We start from the raw sequence: 27,657 nt of genomic DNA, 5'->3' as shown, positions 1-27,657 counted from the left end.
TGTAAATTTTGGCTTTTTAGCCAAAATGGTTAATGAGATTGTTATAACTTTTTATTATGGTCTCTAAGATTCAAAATCGATAGAAGTAGACTCTCAGATCGTCCATCATCATTTTGGTCATTCTCTGAAAAATCTCCGTTAAATTGAAAAAACCATCAGTCCAATGGGAATGTTGGTTTGACAAAACTATCTTCAATTTAACAGAGATTTCTCACAAAAAACCAAAATGATTAACGGTGGACAATCTCCAAAACCACTTATTGATTGACCGTGAATAATCTCAAGAATCACTTCTATCGATTTTAGATCGCAAATACCAAAGTGAGGAATTATAACAATCTCATGAACTACGGATAAAAAGCTTGTAAAGTTTTATTTTTACTTTTTATTACTTGATTTTGATTGAATTGTTTATTTCGAAGATAAAGGTTACCATTGTATTACAACCTTACAAATGGGATGTAATTATCATGATCAATGGATAATGAATATATTTTTTCCGAATGCAAGTAGTTCTCTTATCTGACCGTTTTGATTCCAGTGGCTGACATGTTGCCATGAGCTAGCGTTTGGTTAGGCAAAGTCACATGTCTAAAGCATAGCATACATCCATCAAACTCACCAGATGCCTTGAAACCGTGAGAACAAGTTACACGCAAGATGACGACGATGTTCTTGACCATTCACACGACGCTATGTTGAAAGGTGTAAACATATGACACCACAATAATAGGTTTAAAACAATGTCACCTTTACCGTGTCCCTCCCATGTACAACTTTTACTGGATATGTCCTCTCTTAAACATATGAAAACACTCTAGTTCTTGGTATCGCATTTTATTCAGCGACATATTTACTTTCCAAGCTGTTTCCTAATTTCGGTGGATGATAAATCCACGCGGAACTTATCTTCTGGTATTGAGATGAACATATCTCTTAACTCCTCAGGAATATCAAAATCTTCAAGAACCTGACGAGGTAATTACACAACAGATCGAATAAACAACTTTCGTAAAGAACGGTAAAATGGATGGATGGTCAGTAATGATCGCAAAGCTTACCTTGAAAACACCATGTACATTACGGCCACCCACAAGAAAAGTGGTCCCTGTTTTCTTGCATCCAAGAAGTATCTCCAGCATCTTCTTGTAGTCCCCATCATAGTACTTCGGCTGTAAGGGAAGAAAATTAGCTCGCAAAAGTGATTAAAGTAGTGATAACTTCCATATGTAACTTCAGCATGCATATCCACCATCAAGATACAACTGTTATAAAACTAACTGCTCCATCTAACTTTTAACCATATGCATTGAAGGAGCATACATTAATCATCCTCGCCGCTGTGTCCGCACCAATCACAAAAGCACTGCCCGGGAAAAGTTCAGCTTTCTTATAAAAAAATGGCTGATTGGATATAATGATTGTTTGTCCTGTTAGACAAAGAGAAGAATTATGACTTCTACATCAAATAAGTAATGACTCATTATCCATGTTATACGCATATATAACATGAAAAGATTTTCTCCTCAAAAAATTTCACCAACTAATCCCGTATAAAGACTCATTACCCCTCAAAATCCTGGAAAAGGAAAAGGAAGACAAACAAATGTCATAGATAATCAGCCTCACCAACTTTTTCAAACTGCTTGACACGATCTTTGATTTCTGATACTGAAAGTGGAGGTTTATCAGCATTGACTGCTGAAATCTCAAAGCATGGATAGCCATTGCCGCATAAGCTGCATATAAATGAGTGATTGGCGAGTATTATTATACATGCCTTCTCAATTTTGGAAAAGAGAGAGTGCCAGTTAAAGCAAGCTGTTGTACCTAGTAGCAACCTCCAAGAGCTTCAAGTGACCTTCATGTAATGGATTAAAAGAACCAGACAATATTATCTTCCTTTCTGCAGTCGACATGTGTGGTTCTGCAAAACAGTCGATTAAAAACAAAGCATTATGCAAACAGCCAAGGACACTGACCTGTATAACTATAGAATACATAGTGCTAAGGTTATGTTAATTAAATCCTACCACTTGAAAACGGATACACCTTAAAGCATATTTGCCCATTAATAAGTTGCTCCAACTCTTCATCTTCACTAAAATTCGTTTCACATTCATCAGGTACTTCAGATTCAGTGAGCTCTGAAACAAATGTCCCGGGAACTTTGCATGAATTTGCAATTGCCTGTAACAAATTAATAGAAAGAAATATGAGTTTAAGCAAGTCACATTTAGCAAAGCTACGAAGCTAATAAAGGGGTGGAATTACGTTGCTAAATTTTATTTCCCTATATATAAGGTCCCCAGAGTAACTAGTAGAAATTTTCTCAGACCTTGAGTAAAAGATGACTTGCAACCATATCTTCTTCCTCTCGATTTCGTAGACCCTAAAATGACAACAAGCATGACATAAGAGAATGGAAAACTTGAAGATCATAATCAAGACAATAATAAATGACAATCACCTTAGAAAGGGTCACTGTTGACACCCAAAGTCTGTCAGATGTCCTTGTTGACAAGTGAAGCCTAAACATCAAGAAGAAAGAATGAAGTAAGCAGGCCTAGGTTGACGAAGCATGAAGAAAACACTAAATAAATAAAACAAGCCCTTATGGGAGGTGTTATGTGTGTAACATATCTTAAATTAGAAACCATAAGACAAACTATAACATGTACAATGGCACAAACGAATTGGATTTTATGAAAACCAACAAATGTCAAAATGCAGTTTCTTACCTGGATCCTCTGTTTCTGCCATCATTACTCAGTGGCTCTATTTATGCATGCTAGAACATACAACAAGTGCATATCCAACTAGATCAAATAAAATATGCACACATTCAAATTATACCTGTGGTCTCCGAGTTTTGGACGTGAGGTAGCCAAAGTAGCAGTAAAACCTACACCAAGAACCGGGGAACCTATTGCACAGAAAAAGATGGGGTATAAGAGCCGCATTCACATAATACCTAAAACAATATGCGTGTGTTCATCGGCACTTAAGCTACAGATGCCACCTCATTATCCTGTGTTTGGCACTAGAGCAACTAGAAAGTTGAAGCTTTCCACGCCACGCAAAGCTAGTCAACCAACTAATCATATATATGGAATGATGTATAAAGTACAAAGCTTGGAGGAAATGCAACTCCAAGACATAGCTTTAAAACACTATCCGAATCTGAATTCAGAACTCAAGTATGATTCTATACTTATAACCGTATATATGTACGTGTATATATATATGGACCCTATATATGTATAACCACATAGTGAACCAGTGAGTGTGAATTAGCACTAACCTGGCGAGGAGAGCTTGAGAGCGCGATTGTAGGCCAACAAAGCCATTTCTTCAGCAGTGTGTGCACTACAAAATTGGTTCGGAATCTGCAGCAACACAGAAAGCAAACAAATTTCGATCAAATTCCATAAATTGACGAACTAATAAACAATTAAGAGCGAGAAATAGAAGAATTAAAACCTTGCCGAGCAATTGGATCATCGACATTCTGGAGTAGGGCACCACCGCTTCCAGGACCGTGTTCGATGCTCCGGGAATCGACAGCAGCCACGCCACGGCCTGATTTATGCTAATCCTGATTAATTAACCATGATAAATTCTCAATCACACACATTAATTTAGCTGTAAATGTTACCTGAGAGGCTCCGCCGACGAGATAGAGGACGGACTGCGTGGGGCTCGAGTGAATGGCTTCCACTAGTGTCCTTGTTCTCACGCTCATCATACTAGGGCGCGCACTCATGCAGCCTTCCTTCATTGACGTCTCCTCTCCTCCATCGTCGTCATCCATCGGATTCTCTCTCTCTCTCCCTCTCTCTCCCTCTCTCTCTTTCCTTTTCTTCAGTCTTCTTCTGTCCGCAGCCGCAAAACGGTGTCGTTCTATTCTGTGTTAAAGAGTTCTGTGGGACCATTCAACTATGGGTCCCGCCACCTGCCCAAATGATCATAATGGGGTGCGGCCCATTCCATTCTAGTAAGTTGAGAAGCCCGATACAAAGGCCCATTAAATCTGGGGCCCAATTGATTTAGACTTGTCAGTGCCTAGCTATATAGCCACCATAGTCGTACATTGCAGGGTCTGTCGTTCAAATAATTTTGCGCTGGATTGATTTGATCGTTCATCGGAATGAGTTGACTCATTTTTTATTTTATTTGATCGTTGATGAGAGATTTTCGTGCGCGATAGACGGAGAGGGCAGCGGGATTGTTTTTCTTTCTCCAAAATTTCCAAAGTTTTGACGGTCTCTGCTGCTGCCTAATTATGCTCTCAAATTCAAATAACGTCGGCTTGGCACTCATGACGAAGCACATGAGTTGCTTTCCAATTAAGATACCAATTATAACGAGATACATGTTAATACTACAATAAAGTTCATCGAGTTACATATCAACAGCAGACGAAAGCAAAAGATTTTTCTCAACTATAAAAAAAGATCATTTTTTCACAATTAAGGGCTAATGCCATTATTCCACTTAACCCATTTTTAATACTTACTAATTGTAATTATGCTTGAACCTTTGTAATATGTAAAATTTATATTATTAATAAGAACTCCTTTACCCTCGTGGATGTAGCCCAAGTTAGGGTGAACGACGGATATCTTTTGTTTACTTTCATATCTCTATCTTTTTACATATTATCTACATTTGGTGACTAAAGTAACCTTGCGAAGATCACACCTCGATATGTTCTGAAGTCAACTTGATTTTATACATTAACAGTGAACATTGTGAAAGACCGTTGTTATTTGCCAAACTCGAGTCGATTCACAAGCACATTCAGGAAGAAAAATCGAACAAATGACATTTAAATTTGGCGTATATACCATTTGAGTTACAAATTTTTTGCCGAGGATAATTGTTGTGATGTAAATAAAATGTGCCTACTTTCCTCCATACCAATTTAGCAAGAACAAATGTATGATGAAATTGGACGGCACATATATATGGCTGATTGCTGCTAAAAAATGGAGGTCCATTCTCCGTTGTGGGTGCTGCCAAGAAAAATTCTTTGTATAAAGATATGTCAGTGAGTTGGCGTCGTCTCTCTTATTTGCAATGGCAATGCAGTTGCAGACAGACACGAGTGGAGAAAAAGGAACCTTTAAATTAGACAAAGATACTTTCTGCTGTAAAGCTCCTTTTGTAGATGGTGGTGGCCTGGAAGGAGCCTGCTGTGTCTTTGTCCTCGCCTCAAGTCGCCATTTACCGACACACAAACAAGTAATTAACGTCATATTAACTTATTAATCAATTAACGTTGATCGGTTGCTATTTATTCTTACGTTGTTTTTTAATTAAAATCAGTTCATAAATTAATTAAAAGGTTGAACCTTGAACCGTTGGCAATGCCATCCATGTCCTGCCCTTTACAAAACTCGGGTCCAGCCAGCCGCCCCAAATCCCTACACTGGAATTCTCAAATTGCAACTCAGGCCCTCCAAAATGATTTATTTACTCTTTAGTCTCTGTAAAGTACGAAGCTTTGTAGAGTGGGCCTCACCACTGACAAACGGCTACTCTCTAGACTCTCCGACAGTCTGAACCGAAGCTCACATGTCAATTTATCTCCATTTCCCATTTCATTTTTTCGCGATAATTACAACTGTTTCTTTCTATTTTTGTCCAATGCCATGTCAGCAAGAGTTTTGGCCATGTTTCCAGTGAATTTAATAAGGGACCGGATTATGATTATGCCCCTTTAACGGTTTATAACCCGTGTGGAACTATCATCACTCTCTAATATGCACTTGTTGGATAAATTTTTCAGTATATTAAGAATACGTAATGAAAAATCACATGTCATATAAATTTTCATATGTTTTTCAAATTGTACATTGATATATTCTTCTAATTGTACAATGATATGTGATATTTTGTTCTGTGTTCTGAACACATTGAAAAATTTATCAACTTGCTAGTTGCCTCCCTGGCTCTTCATTTCACCGCATCGTGATTAAAAAAAAATTTAGTATCCGATTGGCAGCGGCTTAAGTGTTTGTGCAATCAGACATACAAAAATTGGGTGTCCTATAGTTTGGTATCATCCATACTCACCCATAGTTTCACCCCATTTAAAGAACGATGCATGCGATTATTTCCATACAAGAATCCGTTCATGTGTAAGGCATCTCTCACAAGTGTAAGACCAATATCAGTGTGGGTGTGAGACCACTGTGGCTCAAATCAAACCCTACTATAGAAGCCCATATTTGTTTATGAGGGCTATTCTACAAAAATCATAAATGATAGATCGTAATGAATGGCTTGATTAAATATTTTAATTGAAGCATACAAATTCAATGAATTTATTCCAACAGCCTCATTGTTAGCAAGTAATTAATTACTTTGGTGATTAGAACCTTTTTAATCAACCCGTTACGTTTAGAACTCAAACCCTACTCCATCATTTTAATATAAATTAGACTTACAAGTTAATATAAATTAGCATAGAATTGTAATATAAAAGTAAAAATAAACAACTAAATTGCACTGTTCCCATGGACAAAAGCATAGGTTCCAACAAATATCGCGACAAATTGAATTGGAGGGATTTGAGACACAGTTCCATATGGATCCCCACACCAACTTCTCTTTTGCCATTTTTCTATATTCCCAAGGTCCTTGCTTGCTGAGCCCCTCTACCGTTCTCCATCACTGTTGAAGCTTTCACACTTCCTTTCTCTCCCTTCACCTCCATTGTCTCTCTCAGCTTTCTCCACAACCCCCCCCACTTGGTTTCCGCAGCAGAAAGAACGGTAAAGGTAATCCCTTTGAACTCCGACTCTGTAATTTTCTGCTGGAAATGTTCTATAATTTGATTTTGGTGCTTCTGCTGCTCTGCAACTCTCATTCCCTGGTGGATTCCTTGAACGAGGAAGGCTACGCCCTTTTGTCGTTCAAGCAGTCCATTGCGGAAGACCCAGAAGGGTCTCTGAGCAACTGGAACTCCTCTGATTCCAACCCCTGCACATGGAATGGGATTACATGCAAGGACCAAAGGGTTGTTTCTCTCAGCATTCCAAAGAAGAAACTTTCTGGGTTTCTTCCTTCCGCCATGGGAGCCCTCTCCGAGCTCCGCCACGTCAATTTAAGGAACAATAAGTTGTACGGAAGCTTGCCCCTTGAGCTTCTCCAAGCTCTGGGGCTCCAAAGTTTGGTGCTTTATGGAAATTCCTTATCTGGGTCTGTCCCAAATGTGATTGGTAATCTCAAATACCTTCAGTCCCTAGATTTATCAGAAAATTTGTTTAATGGTTCGTTGCCCGCGTCGATTATACAATGCAAGAGGCTCAGAACCATCGATCTTAGTCAGAATAATTTCACTGGCTTTCTACCAGAAGGGTTTGGAAGTGGTTTTGTTTCTCTAGAAAAACTTGATCTTTCTTTCAATAAATTCAATGGCTCGATTCCAAGTGATATGGGAAATCTGTCTAGCTTGCAAGGCACTGTTGATTTGTCTCATAATCTCTTTTCTGGTGCAATCCCGGCTAGCCTTGGAAATCTTCCCGAGAAGGTTTACATTGATCTTACATATAACAATTTGAGTGGTCCAATACCGCAAACTGGTGCTCTGATGAACAGAGGACCAACTGCTTTTATTGGGAATCCTGGTCTTTGTGGCCCCCCATTGAAGAACCCGTGTTCTTCCGAAGTTTCGGGTGCTAGTCCGCCATCCTCGATTCCGTTTCTGCCGGATAACTCCCCCCCTGGGGATTCTGACGATAATGGTGGAAAGAGTGGGAAAGCAAGAGGGTTGAGTAAAACAGCTGTCATTGCAATTATAGTGAGTGATGTAATTGGCATTTGCCTTGTTGGGCTGCTTTTCTCATATTGTTATTCGAGGTTTTGGGCTCGTAGTATGGTTAAAGATGAAAATGGTTTTGGCAAGGGAGGTAAGGGAAAGAAGGAGTGCTTGTGCTTCAGAAGAGATGATACAGAGACATTATCGGAGAATATGGAGCAGTACGATCTAGTGGCATTGGATACACAAGTGGCATTTGATCTGGACGAGCTTCTTAAGGCGTCTGCTTTTGTTCTTGGAAAAAGTGGAATTGGAATTGTTTACAAAGTTGTGCTTGAAGAAGGAATCACCCTGGCAGTGAGAAGATTGGGCGAAGGAGGTTCCCAGAGATTCAAGGAATTTCAGACGGAAGTCGAAGCAATTGGAAAGCTAAGGCATCCTAATGTCGTTACTCTGAAGGCATATTACTGGTCTGTTGATGAAAAGCTGCTCATATATGACTATATTCCTAATGGCAGCCTTACCACCGCCCTTCACGGTAAGCTTACCGTTTTTCCTTGTCTAATTTTGGTATTCATACTCTTGTTAGTGGTTGTTATATTCTCTTATTAATGGTAGGTGGATTTAACTCAGATTTGCGAATAAAACTATAGCTGTGGTGTTTTTGTTGATTTGATTGTTTTGTTATGTCATTAGGGAAGCCAGGGCTGGTATCATTTGCACCGCTATCATGGTCTGTTCGGTTGAATATCATGAAGGGAATTGCAAAAGGCTTGGTCTATCTGCATGAGTTTAGCCCCAAGAAATATGTCCATGGAGATTTGAAGCCAAATAACATACTGATTGGACAAAACATGGAACCCCGCATTTCTGATTTTGGACTTGGACGCCTTGCAAATATCGCTGGAGGGTCCCCGACTCTACAATCCAATCGAATCCCCACAGAAAAAGCACAAGAAAGGCAACAAAAGAGTGCAGCACCAACTGAAGCTTCTGTGGTTAGTTCGTCCAGCAATTTGGGATCTTGTTATCAGGCTCCTGAATCTCTGAAAGTGGTTAAACCATCACAGAAGTGGGATGTGTATTCGTATGGGGTAATCTTACTCGAAATGATTACCGGAAGATTGCCAATAGTCCAAGTGGGTTCCTCAGAAATGGACCTGGTTCAATGGACTCAGCTCAACATTGAAGAGAAGAAGCCTCTTTTAGATGTTTTAGATCCAAATTTGATGCACGACGTGGATAAGGAAGACGAGATTATAGCGGTTTTGAAGATCGCAATGGCTTGTGTTCACAGCAGCCCTGAAAGGAGACCAATAATGAGGCATATTTCCGATGCTTTGGACAGGTTGACCACATCTGCTGTCTGAGATATGATGCGGCAAATTCAATCCACTTGTGAAGCTTGATGTTTGGGTTAGTTCAATCTTAGTGATCGTGCATTTGTGTATTTGGCGTAGGCATTCCAACAGTAAGATTTCTGCTTTCCTTACTGTTATTTGATAGAGCTAGGTTGAGGTAGTTCTGCTGAAAGAGCATTGTTAACTGGATTGTGCATGGATTGGCCCTTAACTAGTATATATGTGAAGGATGATATCTTCATGCTCTTATTGCAGGCCCTTTGTATCTTGTTGTCCTTGTAGGTTAATGAAGTTGTTGATTTGTTTCTTGTTCCTTACCCTCTATCTCCCAGATAATCTTTTAACCATTGAACGAAACGGGTTTGCCTTCCCCCTCTAGGATATGAACGATAATCGCCATTGAATTTAGACTTTTTAGCCAAAAAGATCCTTGAGATTGGCATAACTCATCACTTTGGTCCTGAGATTTAAGATCGATAGAAGTCGTCTCTGAGATTGTCCACTGTCAATCATTTTGGTCCTTTCGTGATAAACGTCAGTTAAATTGAGAATATTTTTGTAAATCAACCGCTCCACTTGAACCGTTGGTTTCTTTAGTTTAACGAAAAATTTTCATATAAGGATCAAAATGATTGATTATAGACAATCTCATAAACCACTTCTATTGATTTTAAATCTCAGGAATCAAAGTGATGAGTTATAACAATCTTAGGTACCATTTTAACTAAAAAGCCTTGGAATTTATTCTTGTTATGTTAGCAACAAATGTCAGCTAAGCTACATTGTTAGAGCGAATGTGTTTACCTGTGCACCTAAGCTGGAATCTCGTTTATCGCAACTTAGACTAGTTTAAGGTAGAATATAAACTATCTTTTGTTAGCAACTGGCTGCAAAGTGTTTTCAACTGCCTCATGATTTCATCACGTTGTTAAACAGTAGGATTAAGACAGTTGACTATCTATGTACCTACCATTTAGCGCGAACACAGGGGGAGTGGACTCCACCAAACTATTTAATCAAGATTAAGACAGTAAGATTCCAGCTGTCCTTTGATCAGTTTAGTAATTAGTAATTAGTAATTAATCTGCGTGTTCTCTTCTGTTGACTTAAAGCAGAGTTTCTTTGTCCGAATGTATATGGTCTAACTTGTCCAATTTTGCATTCTGTCACTAACCTTTCAGTGGCCTTGTGGATTCTGATTTTCTCCCTCACTAGTCACTGCAGTAAACAAACACGTGAACGTCTCCCGTTTATGTGTCGGTGAGGTCGCGATATCTTAAGGGTAATCGGATATTTTTCACGTGATGCGATATCTTAAGTGCAGAATGCTCGAGTTCTTCACGCTCAGGTTAGCCCGGGGCCAATCTATCAGAGCATCATACCCCTCCAAGCTCACCACTAGACAAGAAAATGCAATTATCACACGTTAAAAAGCAGGATGGCACAATTGTTGAAGAAAGAAAACGCAGACATATGTGAGTTTGGCCAGTTGGCCTGTCTTGAACCAAGTTGGAATTCTGCTTCAGACTAGTTTACAATATCTCTCGTGGAAGTGATCGAAGAAGAAAAAGGGAGGAAGAAGGAAGGTACAATGTGCAGATGGATGGTAAGTTTCAGGCTGCAGAGTTCTGAGGCTGAGACCAAGATCATTGATGGTAATTACCAGTAACAAGGCTTGTAAATATTTAGCTCAAATAATGAACATGTTCTTACTGATAAGAATATGTTCATTTTTAGAGCTAAAAATTTTCAAGTGTTCTTACCAGTAAGAACATGTTCATTATTGTAACTAAATATTTACACGCATTCTTACAGTAAGAACTTTGTAAATTGTCAGCTTAATCAGTGACCTTCATATATAATTGCCTACTATTTTGTAGTAATTTACAAAAAAATAATTTAAGACTCCGGGGTCTACTCCTTCCTAGAATAATTTAGAAGCAAGGCTAATGTTGGGGCCAACAACAATGTTTTGGCATGCCACGATGCAAGGGTTAGCGTGTCAAAGTGTTAGAAAAATGTATGGTATGACACTCTAACCCTCGCATCATGGCACACCAAAACATCCATGTTGGCCCTAACGCGACAAGCGTCGCTAATTGTCAACAGAATGTATGTCATGACACGCCTTGCATTCTATCGACAATTCTCCAAGCTTGTTATGCCGTGCCACTGGGAGGGTTTAGCGTGTAAGAAAGCTCGATGCATTTCGAGCCATTAAATTTGACTCACTACTTAGCTTTTACGACATCTGCTGCTATATACTGGAAGCAGTAGTGAGTAGACATTGTACCATGGGAGACAGAAAGTGTGCCTCCATTACCAATCACCCAGTGTTGTGTTTGCTTATCTACTTGTGCTGCTACAAAACATGCAAGTACAAGTTAGGAACAAAACTCCACAACGACAAGGGATGGTCTCTGTGATCCTGACAGCATTGGTTAGATTCTGCAACCCAAGCTTGCTACAAATTAAGGGTCCGAAAATTCAGGTCGGAATTCAACGGAAATCGAACGCGGGAGATCAGCAAATTAAGGTCAGAATTCACGGAAATAGGACGCGGGAGATTGGATTCATCAGCCGGTTCGACAAACTTACAACGAATTAAAAAACATGCCCTCTAAAGATAAAAGACATGAAACTTTCAAAATAATAAGATTCTCAACTTCTTACTTGCTCTTCCACCGCTCCATGAAATTTATTGAGAACACGAAACGTACAGCTACAATAGCGGACCTTAACGTCACATGATGAGAAAGATACTAATAAGATATTACACTCTTTGTAGGAATTGTACACAAGAATCTAAGGAAGAAAACAAGAGATTGATATACGGCCACGTGGGTTTGTAATCCGTAACTTGGTTACACCACGTAGCTATGTTCTAGAATCATACAATAATTTTTCGAGTTCACTACTTTGCTACTTGCTGACAAAATGCTGAAGGTGAAAAAACTACTCCTCCATCATGCTGGCCTCAAACAAAAAATAACAAAATGGGTCACCTGTGTATTAACTTATACTTTAGGAATTTAAGTTCTTCCTGTGTGGAACGCTTCTATGCACCCGGTTATCGTAAAGAACTTGATCAGGTCGTGCACCAATAAACATGATGAAAGCCTTTCAAGCTGGTTGTGAAATAAAGCTTACTCCCGTAACAAGTTGAACTTACTCCCGTAACAAGTTGAAGGGATTAAGTTTCATGGTTTTGGTAATTATTTGGAGTCGTGCTGACAAAGAAATTCGACTATACATGGATAGACCTGCTCCACTGCCTGCAGTTCAATCGCATATAGCTATAAACATGTGGCTGTGCAAACAAATATATCAATAGAGAACGTCACACTATTGTACCATAAGAGAGGGAGAGAGACGGAGAAGAAAACTTCGTACCAATTTGCCTCCGACCAAATCATAATGAGCGTAGTGTGGACCACCGGGTTCTCCAAATAGTTTATATGTAACCAGGTGCTGTGGAATCAGCTTCACAGTTTCTGGTTCACCAAAGTATCATGAGCACGAATCAAAGAAAATTTAGAGAGAACATAAGCCCGTCTATGATATGAATTTACCTTCTACCGCTTCAGGTGGGCAAATTAGATCCTGGTCTCCAGCAATTGCCAAAATAGGGACACTACTTTTGTTTAAATGGTCCTTGTACAAAAAGGTACCGCTCCTGTCACGTAATCCACCCTCCCGAAAAGCTGTTGTTAACTGCAATAGAAGTTTTGCGGGTATGGTGCCTGCCATTTGTAAAAAGCACAGAATCACTAATGGTTGACTTGTTGATGAATCAGTAAGAGACATCCATGGAGAGTGGCTCTAACAACTTCTTTTTAAATAACCACCCATCATGGTTGACTTCGAATTTCTCAAATGGAATTGACAAAGTATATCGTGTCGGTAGGAATACTTACAAAAGTTATTCAAAACGAGTTTTTTCAACAACTCTGGATGCATCATGTCCTCTGCTGAAATCAAGTTATTGAGCCAAGAGAAAACATAAGGAGGACGGTTTGAGAGAGGATAAGTTGCTGTCAGTAGTGTTCCTAAGGGAATAGCTGGCACATTGAGAGCCTGGGCGGGATCAGCCTGCATGACAAGTTCCTTGACATTAGTTCCTTAACAATGTTTAAGCTCCACTTACACACATTCATTGTACTTAATTTAGAGATGATCTACCGCAACTCTGCATCCACTTACAAGGGGTATGAGCAATTTGAGAATTGACTTTGAAGAAGTGTAATCAAGTGACGACGCTAATGTTACAACAGCTGCCAATTGAGACTCTCTTCCTTCAGAACCTTAAAGATGAAATAATGAAGCTACCAGATCAGATTCATATACTGGAGCATTTCTCACACGTATTACAAAATGAAAATAGTACCAAAGCATATCAAGGAATCAAATCTGGAAGCGTTCAATCAATGCTATATGCTATCAGTATTTAAGCAAGTTCTTAAGAGAAATTTTCATGTAACTGAATAACACTCAACCGGACTCAATTGTATTGGGGAAAGAAAATAACACATTAAAACACTGCATGAGGGGTAGGAAAACAGCACGTAAACCAGTATGCAACCAATCAAGTATCAACAATGATACATAGAGCAGCGAATTCCACCCAAAAGGCAAATAAAGATAAAGAAAAAGAAATGCATGGGGGAAAAAGGGATTCTCACCGCATCGTGAAAGCATTGCATAAAGCAAAATACCACCCATTGAGTGTCCAATGGCTAACAACTTCCCATCCTTTGGCTTACTCTCTGCCATTATATATTCCATCTGTAAAGATGACATTTGAAGACCATAAATTCATCATGTAAAAGGAAGGATAATCATCTGATTCAATATAATAGAGAAGATACTATGTGTAATCAAAATGGATGCTTCTTCTAAAGACTAAATTCAAAAAGGGCAATCATATGAAAGCCTTCCATCAAGATAAATTGTCACCTCACCGCAGCAGGTACATCCTCTTCCAAGTAATGGTCAAAGTCCCAATCATATTTCACCATCAATTCAAGTTGTTTCTGGAAATCTTCCAGCGTGGAATTAAAACGCTCTTGCAAGTCAAACAATGGAGGTGAAACTGATCGCTGACCTTCTTCGATGATATTTACAAGCCTTTGACTGAGGTCCTTGATCTGGCTAGCAATAGCTGAGTTTTGTCTGGTCTCTAACAGGCCTGAAATCTTATCGTTTATCTCATTAATACGTTCAGATAATGCAGAACCAGCAAATAGTTTTGAAATTTGGTCAAGCAACTTAGCAGACATGATCTTCGATTGACCTTCACTAAGAAAGCCAGAAAATCTTTCTGACAGCTGCGTAAAAGTTTCTGTCAACTTTGTCACTGATTTTGATTCATCCCCTACAGTTATTATATTTGTAACGTCTCCACTGAAAGCTGAAATCACTCCTTGAGCAGGAACCTTAGATGCTGAGGCACCAGACTGCTTTTCTGCAGAAAATGCTCCATTAGTGGCACTCTTAGAAGCTGAATTATCATGTTTTTCTTCTCGAGCAGGAGTCTCAGGTGCGGAGGCAACAGGAAAACCATTTGACTGCTTTCCTGCAGGAAAAGCTGCATCAGTTGCACTCTCAGAAACAGCTTCCATCTCTTCAGATCTTTCACGGGCAGATTGCTGAATTTCCTTGCGATCCGATTCTTGCACGCTTAATCCAGCACCACGAACTTCGAGAACCCATGTCTCGAATCCTTGCCTAGACATGTAACGTGCAAACGAAGACTGCAGATATGCCACATTCATCAGCAATCACAAATAAACAAACTCATAAAATGCACATGTTGACACTGAAAATTCACTCCTTATAGTATTCTTTCTCAAAAATTATGAACAAAGCCGTAAATTTGGGATTTTTTTACAACTTTTCTCTATCATCTGGCTATAAATTAACAATATTTTAACAAGAAAAATGATTTTTTTTAATAGATATATTAATTAAACGATTAATTGAACATTACTAACAATTATATCATGCAAATGTTACCTCAGGAGAGAGATCATATCCAATGGCGTTGGTCCCCACTCCTGATAACAGCAGCAATGGATGTTTCCTCTGAGGCGCCTGTTTCAGTCAACACTCAACCTCAATTTCTCGTAAATTATAAGTATTAATTCCTAAAAATTGTTCCATTTAAATTTTTTTTTTAAATTTAAATTGAACAGAAATTAATTCCTTTTCAAAAATTAAATTCAGTACCTTGGGGCACGGGTGGTATCGCCAGAGCGCGAGCTTCCAATCGGAGTTCGGCACGGACACGTAGTGGAGCTCATCGGCCGTGCATATCGACGGCTTCTCCGGAAGCTTGACGGCGGCGGCCTCTCCGGCGCCGGTGGAGAAGGCTCTGAGCCGGAACGACGTCGTCCAGCACGAGGTCGACAGCGAGAGGACTCGACGCGCCGCCGAGGCGCGCGAGCCGAGGAGGGTGGGGCAGAGGGACCGAATCGTGGATAACGACGGCGGTGACGTGGATGATGATGGCGATGATAACGATGATGCGTGATGATTCAGGAGAAGCGCGCAGCGAATGTCGTACTGGATTGCCGCCATCTGAAGCTTGGTCTTTCGGTTGTTACAGTTTGAGCATTTCGCGGTAGAAGCGGCTGAGACGGTGGAGTGGGGCGTTGAATCTGAACCTGAGTCTATTGCGACACCTAAGGATTCAGGGACAGGTGTGTACAGACGGTTCGGCTTCCACCTGTACAACTTTTTATTTTGTTTTTTTTTATTTTTTTAGTTTGTGGAATATTAATTTAGATTCAAACTTGGACAAGTGGACTGGACAAGAATCAATTGAACTCGTAGTAATGGCCGCGCCACGTTCGCTCCGGCGGGTACACTCACTATGCAGCTTAAAACAATGTTTTAAAAGACGGTAGTGTCGAATCCTATAAATGACGAATTCGATACTAAATTAGATTGTTCATTGTGTGATTTAATCGAACTCTTTTTCCATTTAATGTAAAAATATTGTTGTACTAAAAAAAAAAATTTTAAAAAAAAGACATTAGGGGCTGGTCTTGCAGTGGGTTAGGATTAGCGCCTAGATAGTTTTAAACAGATTAAGGGGGTTAGTCAATACCTAAGTGGGTCTAGGCCAGCACCTCAGTAAGTTAGAAAAACGCCTAAGCATGTCTAAAAACCATTTCTTAATTTCCAAACACCTAGTGCCTATTTGGGGCTTGAACTACTCTAGACAGAAATTTTTAGAACAATAATTTTAAATAGGAATATCGATATTTAGGTGTAACAGGGCTTGAGTTTATAGTTTTTAGGCCCAAGAAATAAGTCTTAGATTTTGGGCCTCGCCCCATTTGTCTAACGACGGCCCAAACACTTCTTTCTTCCTTACTCTGACTTGTTCCCGAACCAGCAAAAGCAGACCGAGAGCTTCCGAGTTCCAACACCTGAAGGCTGAAGCCGCCGTCAGTCTGCCAAACCAGAGCCAGTTCTTCCACCATGTCTAGCGGAGATGGTCGAGGGGGAGGGCGTGGGGTTGGAGTGAAGGGAGTGTTCATAGGAGCAGGCTGCAACAGAATCGTCAACAACGTCTCGTGGGGTGCTTGTGATTTAGTCGCTTTCGGTGCCCAAAACGCCGTTGTTATCTTCAATCCCAAGGTCCTCTCTCTCTCTCTCTCTCTCTCTCTCTCTCTCTCTCTCTCCCCTTTATGAACTCAGTTTGTATTGAAACTAATTGTCTTTTCATTTTTTACAAAAATGGCTGCAGACTGCCCAAATTTGGACTACGCTTCCAGGTCACAAGGCTGCTGTGAATTGCACGCAGTGGCTCCCAAGTAACAAGTTTGCATTCAGAGGTACTTTGGGGACTTCTCAGAAACAAGTGAAGAAAAAAAAAGAAAAAAAAAAGAGTATTTTTAGTGTTTTCTGAATTCATGTTTACATTTTTTAAGTTGTTATCTGGGTTTCTGACTAGATTTTGCGGATTTCCACAGCTAAACACTTGGACCGGCATTATTTGCTCTCTGGAGATGCTGCTGGTGTAATTATTTTGTGGGAGTGCTCTGTTCTTGAAGGAAAGGTATAATCTTGTCGTTACCGGTGTTCATGTTATCGCAGTTCTTATTGTTTTTTGTTGGTGTTTTCTTAAAGTTTCCTTCGCAACTTATCAGTACAGTAGGTTGCATTGAATTGCCAAACGAACGTAGCGAATGGCTAGTTAAAACTGTGTGAAAAGTTGTAGTTTTAGGTCCTACCATTTATTTCCTAGCTAGTTCGTTACTTATTTCAGTTTCGGAAGACTGTTTACTTGAAAGAATTGTCTCTGAGTGACGAGTATATTTGAAAGAATTGTTTTCTGTTGAAATGTGTTATCTTCATGGACTCCCTTTGCTTTTCCTTTACAGTGGAGGTATGTGCAACAACTACCTCAGTTGCACAAGAAGGGTGTCACATGCATAACTGGAATTATGGTTTCTCAAACTGAGGCAGTCTTTGCCTCTACGTCTTCCGATAGTACGGTTTATATATGGGAGGTTGTGTTTCCATCAACTAGTGGAGGTGAGCCCAAAGTTCAATGGACTAAATCAAAAATTTTTAACTTTCATAAGTTTTATAGATTTAATATCTAAGTTGATTTGCTTTAGTTCTACACGTTTGATTCTACTGACAATGTCAAAGAAGGGGTACAAGACAATTCATGAAGTGACAACACCATTCCTCCAAACTCTTCCCTAAATCGATCTACTTAGGTTCATGTTATGGATTTGAAACAAACATTATAAAAAAGTTTTGAACATCTCTCTAGCACGAAAATATCATGTTTTTGTAGTGAATGATACAGCCAAAAGTTCTCCCTTCACATCAAATGAAAGAATTTCAAAATCAATTGGAAACATGACTTTTCTGAGTTTTTCTAGGTGACTGTGAACTGTTGCATCTGGATTCTCTCTCTGTTGGTACAAAACCCATGGCAGCGCTTTCGCTGTCAGAGTTGCCTGGAAGTACTGGGCACTTAGTCCTGGCAATGGGAGGACTGGATAACAAAATTCACCTTTACAGCGGGGAGAGGAGAGGAAAGGTATGTTGCATTATATTAATCAATCTTACTGTCTGATTTTTTTTAGACATTGTTGTGCCTTAAATATGTTTTGAATTCTTTTCATATGTACATGTAGTTTGTTCGAGGGTGCGAGTTGAAGGGGCATACAGATTGGATCAGAAGTCTGGATTTCGCATTACCTATGTGCACCAATGGTGAGGCAAGCAATGTACTACTTGTTAGTTCATCTCAAGACAGAGGCATACGCATATGGAAGATGGCTTTAAAGGAGTCTTTGGACAGCAACCAGAGTGCTTACCGGAAAGAAAAAGTAAGCTTAGCATCTTATATTGAAGGCCCTGTACTTATATCTGGCACGACGTCATATCAGATATCATTGGAATCTCTTCTAATTGGACATGAAGATTGGGTGTATTCAGTGGAGTGGCAACCCCCGTCAAATGCATCTTCTGAAGGGATTGCCTACTGTCAACCCCAAAGCATCTTATCTGCATCTATGGACAAGACAATGATGATATGGAAACCCGAAAAGACATCTGGTATCTGGATGAATGTTGTTACTGTTGGAGAATTAAGTCATTGTGCTCTAGGGTTTTATGGTGGCCACTGGAGCCCTAATGGAGATTCAATATTAGCACATGGATATGGTGGATCTTTCCATCTCTGGAAAAATGTTGGCACTGACTATGAAAATTGGCAACCACAAAAGGTTCCATCTGGGCATTTTGCAGCAATAACAGATATTGCATGGGGAAGATCTGGTCAATACTTGCTGTCAGTCAGTCATGATCAGACAACTCGAATTTTTGCTCCTTGGCAAAATGAGGCGTCTCCTAGAGAGGAGGAGTCTTGGCATGAAATTGCTCGGCCTCAAGTCCATGGTCATGATATTAACTGTGTGGCCATCATCCAACGAAAGGGGAACCATCGATTTGTCAGCGGAGCTGATGAGAAAGTTGCCAGAGTGTTTGAAGCTCCATTGTCTTTCTTGAAGACATTGGGTCATGCCATTTCACAAACATCTAACTTTTCAGATGATTCCCAAGTAGGTGTTCAGATTTTGGGTGCAAATATGTCTGCTCTTGGGCTATCACAGAAACCTATTTATGTTCATGGTAACTCTCTCTCTCTCTCTCTCTCTCTCTCTCTCTCTCTCTCTCTCTCTCGCCTTTCTTTCTTTTGTAATTTTAATGTGGTTTTAATTGCAGAAGCCCCAATTGGGCTATCACAGAAACCTATTAGGAATTGTTTTTACGGGCTTAATTTATTTATTGATTCTGTTTCTTTTTGTCAGCTGAGCAGCATACCCCAGACAAGAATGATGGCCTCGACACATTTGAAATCATTCCTGATGCTGTTCCAGTTGTGTTGACTGAACCTCCCATTGAAGATCAACTGGCATGGCATACACTATGGCCAGAGTCACACAAGCTTTACGGTCACGGTAATGAGCTGTTTGCTTTGTGCAGTGATCATGACGGGAAGCTTGTTGCTTCTTCATGTAAGGTATGTGGAGTCATTGTACTTGCTGGGATAATTACTGAAACATGGGTAATCTTATAAAGTTCTTAGGCAAAACATTGCTCCAGAGAATGGAGCGCACTTGACTGGTGGATAATTGAAGGAAATTATTTGATGGTCCCGAAAGAAGTGTAAATCATTTGAAAGTAAGGCATAACAAGAATAACTTGTTTCATAAGTTATCGTTAATTTGTTATACTAAACATGATTATGTTGCAGGCCCAATCAGCAGCGGTAGCAGATATATGGCTATGGCAAATTGGTTCATGGAAAGCAGTTGGTCGCTTGCAGTCTCATATTTTGACAGTGACACAAATGGAATTCTCTCATGATGACAAATTCCTGTTGGCTGTGTCAAGGGATCGCCAGTTCTCTGTATTTTCAATCGATAAAGCAGGTACTCTTTAGTTTAAGCCAATTGGTACTTTCACTGTTACCAGTGCCCGTTAAAAGATTGTAAGACTTCCCGTGATACATAGTTCATCTGATGTCTTTGTTTAGGCACCGATGAAATTACTTACCAGCTCGTAGCAAAGCAGGAGGCACACAAAAGAATTATATGGGCATGCTCTTGGAATCCATACGGGTACGAATTTGCCACAGGCTCGAGGGACAAGACAGTGAAGATCTGGACTGTGGAAAATGAGTCTTCAGTGAAGCTGCTCGCGACTCTTCCCCAGTTCAGTAGTAGCGTCATGGCCCTATCTTGGGTCGGTCTTGATTGCAAGAGCAACGAAGGGCTTCTCGCAGTTGGAATGGAAAACGGACTCATTGAACTGTGGAATCTATCTGTTAAAAGATCTGATGATGGAGTAGCAGGCGCAGTTGCTTCCCTTGTCGTACGGCTTGAGCCGTTGATGTGCCATGTCTCTGCTGTAAACCGTTTGGCGTGGAGAAACTGCAAGAATGAAGATTCCGGTAGCTTACAGCTCGCTTCTTGCGGGGCAGATCAATGTGTGAGAGTGTTCGAGGTTAACATTAACTGACCATATTATCGTTTTACGTACATGTAAAATCATTTTTGCAAGGGTCAATATTAATTTACCAATTCTAACGTAACAGCGAGTAATGTTATTTAGATATACAGTTTTGTTGGCGTATTTTTTAATACAAGTTTTAACAAGTGAGTAAGTGAAACGAAAAATATTTTTGAAAATAGTGGGCCCCAGAATCCGCATATTTGTGCTTGCATTATACAAGTAGAAATCAAATAAAGCTCTTCTGGTGGGAGCCACTGCAAATCGGATCGAATCCAACTCGAATTCCAAAAACAAAACTATTCCTCTTGTGTATGAATGTGACAGGAGATGATGAAGAATTAATGGCGCCGATTTCTTTTGTCAGAGCTTTCTTTGTCTTTCGCAAAGCTAGAGATATGAGATCATATAAATAAATAAATAATAATTCGTTAATTAAATAGTATGCCCCATCTGCCAAACTAGGGATCAAAATATGACATTTCACATATCCTTCATGTTGAACATTGAATTGGATGTTGAAAGTGTCAAATTTCATGGTCCGTCCCTCTTTCTATTTGGACTTGTTTGATATCCGCTGCAAATTGCGTTATTCTAATCTAAATTACGGGTAGAACATGCTCTTTTGCATGACTAACTCGCTTAACTCATATCTGCTTCCGTTAGTATAGTAGTCACAAATTGTTGCTTAAAACTTAAAAGTAATGAGCTACTTGCCTTCACTTAGATTGGAGTGAAGGCAACAAGAAATTTTTCAGTATGCCGAAAATAGGACTTGTTACGTTAGATGTAATAATACAATTTGGTGAAAACTTAAAAAAAAATAAAAAATAACCAATTATAATGTGACACTCGGTTTATCGAATCGTATTTCTGGTACATTAAAAAAATTATGAAAAACAACTTTGGCGTGCCATGAGAGTTGAAAAACTTTGAAACACGTGTAACTTAATTATAATCACAGTAGTACAACTATCTCTGAAATCTCTCTCCCAACCCAAAACCAAAGCACAAACCTCGTACTATCACCCGCCATTTAATTACTAGGTTAAATAAAACAAGAAGAATCTAAAACGCTGTGTGTGACTGGTTTACTCACATGAAAATCAGTGAGCTGCCGAATACGATGCACTTTTTGCTACGGGTCAATTTTGATCTGATGAGGTTAGCTGATTGTGGTTGGTCGACATTATTTTTTTATTTGTCTGTTTGTTAAGTTTTCAAATTTTGACGAGATCAAGATGTCGTTGTCGATTGATGTTACTCAATTCCAATTCCACACAAGATTTGTGTCACCGTCCTCGCAGATGCCATTACCAAGTTTAGAGGCAAAGCTACACCATTTGCTTTGGTGGGGATGTATCCAAATTATAATCCACAGATTTTATTATAGAGAGGTAGGAATTCATTTCTTTTTTTGTATACGTCAGGAGTTTTAAATTAGAGTGGTGGGGACTAGTATTTTTTGACAATAAAAAAACGTTTCTGAATATATTTAACGTAAAAACACTAAAAACGTTTTTAGTTTGCAGAGGATGATTAGCAACATTTGGATTGAGAAACGGCCCGGACTCCTGCGGGGGTTAATAATGGGGAAGCTTGACCCATGGGGAAAAAACCGGTTCCGAGAATATTTCGTGAGCGAAGAAGGGCAATGCCGTCGTAAAGCTCTTTCGTCAACTCGCAATCATGACAGGACTCGAGGAAGAAGTCGCGGTCAAGAAGCACTTCCCATTATAACGAAAGCACTTATGAGCAGAAACGTTTCCTTGAAAACCAATCGCAAACGAACCAAAGTGACTGCTTGTGCTTCTCCCTCTCCCTCTCATCACGAAACTGCGATTACAGTGGCTGCTTCTGCACACAAATTTGCAATTGAGTGGCGAAACATGCACAAGCCGTTCTCATCCAATATGCACTAAGCAAAACAATATTAAAAGAAAACTATATGTTACTTATAAAACATTTATTCAGAAACTGATCTGCACAAGCACACAATACTATGTTTGGTTGAGTTTTCCAGCTTTTACAGTATATAATTATAATCCCAGACACCACCTTCTCATATTCCTATCCACTTCTCTTGGATGACGACTACGGCAGCGGCAATGGAGCAGGCAACCATATACCAATACGACGAGGAGGATGAGGATGACGAGGACGACCAAAGTTTTGCTTATTATCTATCACAAATACATACCACAACCAAATACCAATACCAAAGCCAAAGACTCTAGAAACAGATACACAAGTTTTAAAGATAAAAATCAAAGCTTCCCACTTCCCCAAAATTGTTTCCTTCTCCAGGCATTGTTCACTTCCCTCATCTCTGCTGCTTGATGCTGTCGGTGGGAAGCTGAGCAGAGACTTCCGGCAGCCCCATGGCGGCCGCGGACGTCATGGTTTGGTACTGAGAAGGCATTGAGGGCGCCAGAGGCTGTGTGTAGTATATCTGCGCATGAGAGGGATCAGTAGCATATTCATAGGCATAACTGGCATTGCCCCCAGAAGAAGGAACGGCCGATTGGGACGGATGGTGCATCTGGGTGGGGTAGCCGACAAATTGCTGCTGATGCTGAGCAGATGGGACTTGAACTAGAGGCGGAGCTGCTGTGGTTGCCGTTCTGTACACCCCTGTTGGGGCACCCAGTTCGGGTTTGGCAATTTGGGGATTCCTTATCTGGTTGTAAGGCGCAGAAGGGGAGGACATGGCAGGGTTAGGAGGCGTTTGGGAGCGGGTCGAAGGGATAGGAGCGGCAGAATCGCTGATATTCGATTGCTGAACTGGCAAAGTGGTGTAAGGTTGTGGCTGCCTGGTAGGCATGTAATAAACTTGGTATTGCTGCTGCTGCTGCTGATCAAGCTGGGGATGATGATGGTGGTGCTGTTGCTGCTGGGGCGGATATACTGGGTAGTACGCCGGAATGGGGACCGAACCTGGGTGTTGCTGGATGTAATGTGTTCCAGCGTGTATAAATTGATGTGGCTGTTGTGCTTGTTGTGGGTGTTGTTGGTGTTGCTGCTGCTGCTGCTGCTGTTGATGATCGAATTGCGATTGCAAAACGTACCCAGAATCGTGAACCTGTTGTTGCATCTGAATCCGAGTGTTTGGATCGGAAAGATTTAATTTCGGATCAACTAGGTTTGCCGGAAACCTGGCGTTTGCAGAGGGGATTTGAACCACTGGGTCTTGATAAATTACAGGTTTTGGGCGAGACATGGCATTTGATAAACTATTGTCACTGCAGAATTGAAATTATAATCCCCAATTAATCACTTGACCATCACCCCAAACAACAACTTATAAGTAATTTAAACAGACAGATAATTAAAAACAAAAGTTCTAAACGATTAATCAAGCCAATTATCGTGAAAAATTAGGCATACCTTGAAACAGAATCTGGGGAGGGCAAATCAACAACGCCACTAGATTTAGGCTGCTGAGACTGAGGAGGCAGAGTCTGTGGCTGAAGCTGAGGCTGAGGAGGCGTCGGTTTTCGATACCCAACTGGGGCGCCGTGATCGGATCGCTCGTCGTCCGAAACTACTCGATTCAAGTAATCGGTGGCCGTGCTCATTGGCGCGGCGGATGCCACGATGGTAGTGGGAATCGGAGGAGGCGATGAAAGGACCGCGAAGCCACCGTCGTCTTGCCTCTGCCCAACAGGGCCAACACCACCACCAACAGTCATCCGAGCGAACTGCTCTTCTATCCCCATCTTATGATCCTGCACTCTAATCCGATCTCCACCTCCTCCGCCGCCACCATCTTCCACGTGGACCCGAATCGGCGGCAAGTTCGCAAGCGATGGCGACGATGACGTGGACCCAAACGAAGAGGAGTTCTCAAGCATCGGCGAATCGGGGACGGAGTGAACGTCCTGCCCGTTCCCACCGCCGCCACCTCCGCCCTGTTTGGCATTCTTGCAATTCGCAGGAACTGAAGCCTCGACGTCTCTCGAACCGGAGTCCAAATTATTGGCAGCCCCGCCTGAAATCGAATCGTCGTCGAGACCCAGCAAGCAATTGACGGAGGCGGAGTCGGAGAAGCCCCGATTGAGCATATCGGACTCGCCATTGAGCGCGTTCAAGAACCAGTCCTCAGACTTATTGGCTGAAATATCGAGAATGGGCCCCATCGATTGCGACGACTCGGGCTTCAGGGGGAAGAGAAAGAGACGGAGGCGTGAGGGTTTGGACGAAGCGCCGCTGTGGTTAGCCGTGCGTTCGTACTCGTCGATCATGTTGTCGAGGTCCTCGTCGGTGGTGACGGAGATTAAGGAATCGAGGTCTTCGCTGGGGAGCTGGTACTTGAGGGTGAAGGGTCGGCCGTTGAGTAGAGTCTTGGAGAGGCGGTTGGAGAGTTCGGAGAGGGAGGTCTGGCGGTCGACGACGACGATTCGGGTGTCGCCACCGACGTAGCATAGCGACTTGTCGTGGGGGCGGGGGACGATGTGGCCGCCGTAGCTGCACATGAGGCGGAGCCTGTTGGTGGAGGGGATGGGATCGTCCCATGAGTCGGTGTTGCGGGAGCGAGGGGAGGAGTCGAGGGACTCCGGGTAGTTGAGGTGGTGGGGTTGCAGCGGCGGGGCCACTGGTGGTGGGTCCATTGCGGCGGCGAAGTGGAGTGAGTGAGAGAGTATTGTGGGGGTTTTTTGGTGGGTGGTGGTGGTTTAGAATTTCAACTCTCTTCTTCTCCTTCTTTTGGGGGTGGTGGAGGAGAGAGATGAGAGAGAGAGAGAGAGCGAGAGAGAGAGAGAGCGAGAGAGAGAAAGAGGAACGGAAGAATGGGGAGTGGATGCTCATATAGTTACCCCACACCTGGTCTGCTCTTCTCAAAGCTCCAGCTGTTTTTTTTAATTATATATATATTTTTTATTTTTTTTAATTTAATTTAATAATTTGTTTGGTAAATGCACTAAGACTTAAGCTAAAACCCAAATATTTTAGTCCGGAAAATTTAGTTTTTAGACCAGCTCCAACAGTTTCATCCTAAAATTTTAATCCGGGATTATTAAAGAATTAACTTAGACTTTTTTTTTTGTTAAATTAAACTTTTAAAAAAAAAAAAATATGCAGATTATCGTAAATTAATTTTATGAACATTTTAATCTAAAAAAATTTAAATTCCGATCAATATTGGATGGAATCCACTCCGATTTCTGGCCTAAATTTTGAAGGGAATTTGGCCTTGGTTTAGCATTTAGCATTTAGCCTAAAATTTCCCCTTGGGTTGGATTAGGTTTGGGGGAAAATTTTGGAGGGTAATTTGGCTTTTAGCCTACCATTGGAGTTAGTCTAATAGGGGATTTTGGGTTAATTCTTTGGATTAATTATGTTAAGTAAAAATAAAATTGTGAACATTTTATTGGGAGGGGGGAAACAGGAAGGGAACCGTGGGAAAAAGGCCAAAGTTGGAAATGAAACTGTGGGTATATTTTTGCTAATAGGTTGACACTTGACAGCTAGTTTACTTATGGTATATTTTCGTTCATCAAGTGACATTATGATGTCATGTTCATTCTCTTATTTATTATCGTTAATTAAGTTTAAATTTTTAAATTTGTGCAGTGAATATATACAATATTAAATAATTAAGTTTAAATTTTTAAATTTGTGCAGTGAATATATACAAAATTAAATTTAAGTAGAATATAAGAAAATTTTCTAATTTTTATATGGATTATAAGAAAATTTTATTTGAAAATATATTTTGTAGAACATGAAGATGATAGTTTTGTGTCGTTGTATGTGAAAAACAAAAATTTAACAAAAATAAAAAACAAAACATTAAATAAATAAATTAATGACTTAGGTGTAGGGAGACGCAATCCAAACTCATACCCTCAGGAATGCCCAAGGTGCAACAGAAGCAGTGGAGGCCCATGACATTTAGGGATTAGGGGTGTTTGAATAGTAACGGTGAAACAATTAAAATCTTAGCTTTAGGGATTAGGGGCATTTGTTATAACTCACAGTTTTAGTTGTAAAAAATATTTTGCATCGCAGTTGAGGAAAATATTGCAAGAACTTTGGATATGGTCTACCGTTTATTAGGTTCTAAAACTATTTTTTATTGATTTTTAAAGATAAAAAATATCGTTAAATTTAGGTTTTAAATCGTTGATTCCAAGTTTTTCAATATGAAATATAATAGATTTTGCACGGAAAAATATATTTTGAAGAACATGAATATGATAGTTTGTTATGGTAAGAAAGATAAAAAAAAAATCACAACAACAAAACTGAAAATGTAAAAAAATTGAAAATGGGGGGATCGGTATGAAGTTAGCGACCTTTTGTTCATAGAAGTCGCTAACTTACTACCGATATCTCTAACTAAGCATCGGTTTAAAAGTACCAATCGTATCCTTTTCATTTTTTTATTTTTTTCTCCTTTTTTCTCTTTCCATTAATTTTCTTTTTCTTCCACGTTACTTTATCTAGATTCAAATACCTTTAAATTTATATTCTTGTTTTTGAATTTTTTTGACATGGATTATAAGAAAATTTTCACCAAAATACATTTTGTAGAATATGAAGATAATAGTTTGGTGTTGTGGTATGGGAAAAACAAAATAATTTAAATTAATGGGTTAGGCGCATGGAGACGTATCCCAAACTCATGTCTTCAGGAAGGCCCAAGGTGCAGCAGAAGCAGTGAAGGCCCATGAGGTTTAGGGTTTAGAGGCATGTGAATAGTAACAGGTGAAGAGTATTGGGCCATGAAAATAACATCCTTAGTTCGGCGAGTTTCAGTTCCTGACACGCTCAAATTTTTCCCCTCACAACATCGTTGTGAACAAATGTTTTTTTTTTTAAGAAGGGGTTTCTATGTTAAAAGTTACAACTTTAGTGTGAACATGGTTGATAACAGTTTATAAATGCCCCACCTCAGCAACAAAGCTTCGTCCGACAACCATGGTTGACCCCCTGAGATCCCCTATTGATGCAGCCTACAAATGCCTACCCCTGGCACCA

General features: G+C 40.3%; 5 protein-coding genes across 6 annotated transcripts; 2 read left to right on the top strand and 3 right to left on the bottom strand.

Annotated features, from left to right (window-relative positions):
• Positions 1 to 608: 608 nt before the first annotated feature.
• Positions 609 to 3,886, bottom strand: LOC137731414 (uncharacterized). Its single transcript, XM_068470521.1, has 12 exons — positions 3,659 to 3,886; positions 3,484 to 3,582; positions 3,305 to 3,389; positions 2,857 to 2,926; positions 2,471 to 2,531; positions 2,339 to 2,392; positions 2,034 to 2,190; positions 1,831 to 1,927; positions 1,630 to 1,739; positions 1,324 to 1,430; positions 1,062 to 1,172; positions 609 to 970 (listed from the first exon to the last, which is right to left on the bottom strand). The coding sequence occupies exons 1-12, from the start codon at positions 3,812 to 3,814 to the stop codon at positions 854 to 856; spliced, it is 1,224 nt and encodes a 407-aa protein (XP_068326622.1). The 5' UTR covers positions 3,815 to 3,886; the 3' UTR covers positions 609 to 853.
• Positions 3,887 to 6,645: 2,759 nt separating this feature from the next.
• LOC137731704 (receptor protein kinase-like protein ZAR1) lies at positions 6,646 to 9,442 on the top strand. Of its 2 annotated transcripts, XM_068470891.1 has the most exons (3): positions 6,658 to 6,788; positions 6,906 to 8,306; positions 8,465 to 9,442. In XM_068470891.1, exons 2-3 carry the CDS (start codon positions 7,082 to 7,084, stop codon positions 9,136 to 9,138), a joined length of 1,899 nt encoding a protein of 632 aa, XP_068326992.1. In that variant the 5' UTR covers positions 6,658 to 6,788; positions 6,906 to 7,081; the 3' UTR covers positions 9,139 to 9,442. The 2 variants fall into 2 exon arrangements, with proteins under 2 accessions (XP_068326991.1, XP_068326992.1); XM_068470890.1 differs by having other exon boundaries at positions 6,646 to 8,306.
• A 2,407-nt stretch (positions 9,443 to 11,849) lies between these two features.
• Positions 11,850 to 15,863, bottom strand: LOC137731784 (uncharacterized). The gene is made up of 9 exons (XM_068471004.1): positions 15,358 to 15,863; positions 15,145 to 15,222; positions 14,091 to 14,882; positions 13,812 to 13,914; positions 13,333 to 13,433; positions 13,047 to 13,221; positions 12,702 to 12,872; positions 12,523 to 12,623; positions 11,850 to 12,404 (listed from the first exon to the last, which is right to left on the bottom strand). Exons 1-9 carry the CDS (start codon positions 15,706 to 15,708, stop codon positions 12,345 to 12,347), a joined length of 1,932 nt encoding a protein of 643 aa, XP_068327105.1. The 5' UTR covers positions 15,709 to 15,863; the 3' UTR covers positions 11,850 to 12,344.
• A 686-nt stretch (positions 15,864 to 16,549) lies between these two features.
• On the top strand, positions 16,550 to 20,758 carry LOC137731950 (elongator complex protein 2-like). The gene is made up of 9 exons (XM_068471216.1): positions 16,550 to 16,776; positions 16,886 to 16,973; positions 17,112 to 17,197; positions 17,523 to 17,676; positions 18,036 to 18,196; positions 18,294 to 19,293; positions 19,473 to 19,684; positions 19,919 to 20,096; positions 20,201 to 20,758. Exons 1-9 carry the CDS (start codon positions 16,618 to 16,620, stop codon positions 20,683 to 20,685), a joined length of 2,523 nt encoding a protein of 840 aa, XP_068327317.1. The 5' UTR covers positions 16,550 to 16,617; the 3' UTR covers positions 20,686 to 20,758.
• A 1,869-nt stretch (positions 20,759 to 22,627) lies between these two features.
• LOC137730861 (uncharacterized) lies at positions 22,628 to 25,448 on the bottom strand. Its single transcript, XM_068469853.1, has 2 exons — positions 24,064 to 25,448; positions 22,628 to 23,918 (listed from the first exon to the last, which is right to left on the bottom strand). The coding sequence occupies exons 1-2, from the start codon at positions 25,284 to 25,286 to the stop codon at positions 23,000 to 23,002; spliced, it is 2,142 nt and encodes a 713-aa protein (XP_068325954.1). The 5' UTR covers positions 25,287 to 25,448; the 3' UTR covers positions 22,628 to 22,999.
• Positions 25,449 to 27,657: the final 2,209 nt, after the last annotated feature.

This window comes from Pyrus communis, chromosome 4 (assembly GCF_963583255.1).
Source record: "Pyrus communis chromosome 4, drPyrComm1.1, whole genome shotgun sequence".
NCBI lineage: Eukaryota > Viridiplantae > Streptophyta > Magnoliopsida > Rosales > Rosaceae > Pyrus > Pyrus communis.
This window is presented reverse-complemented; position numbering and strand designations above follow the sequence as displayed.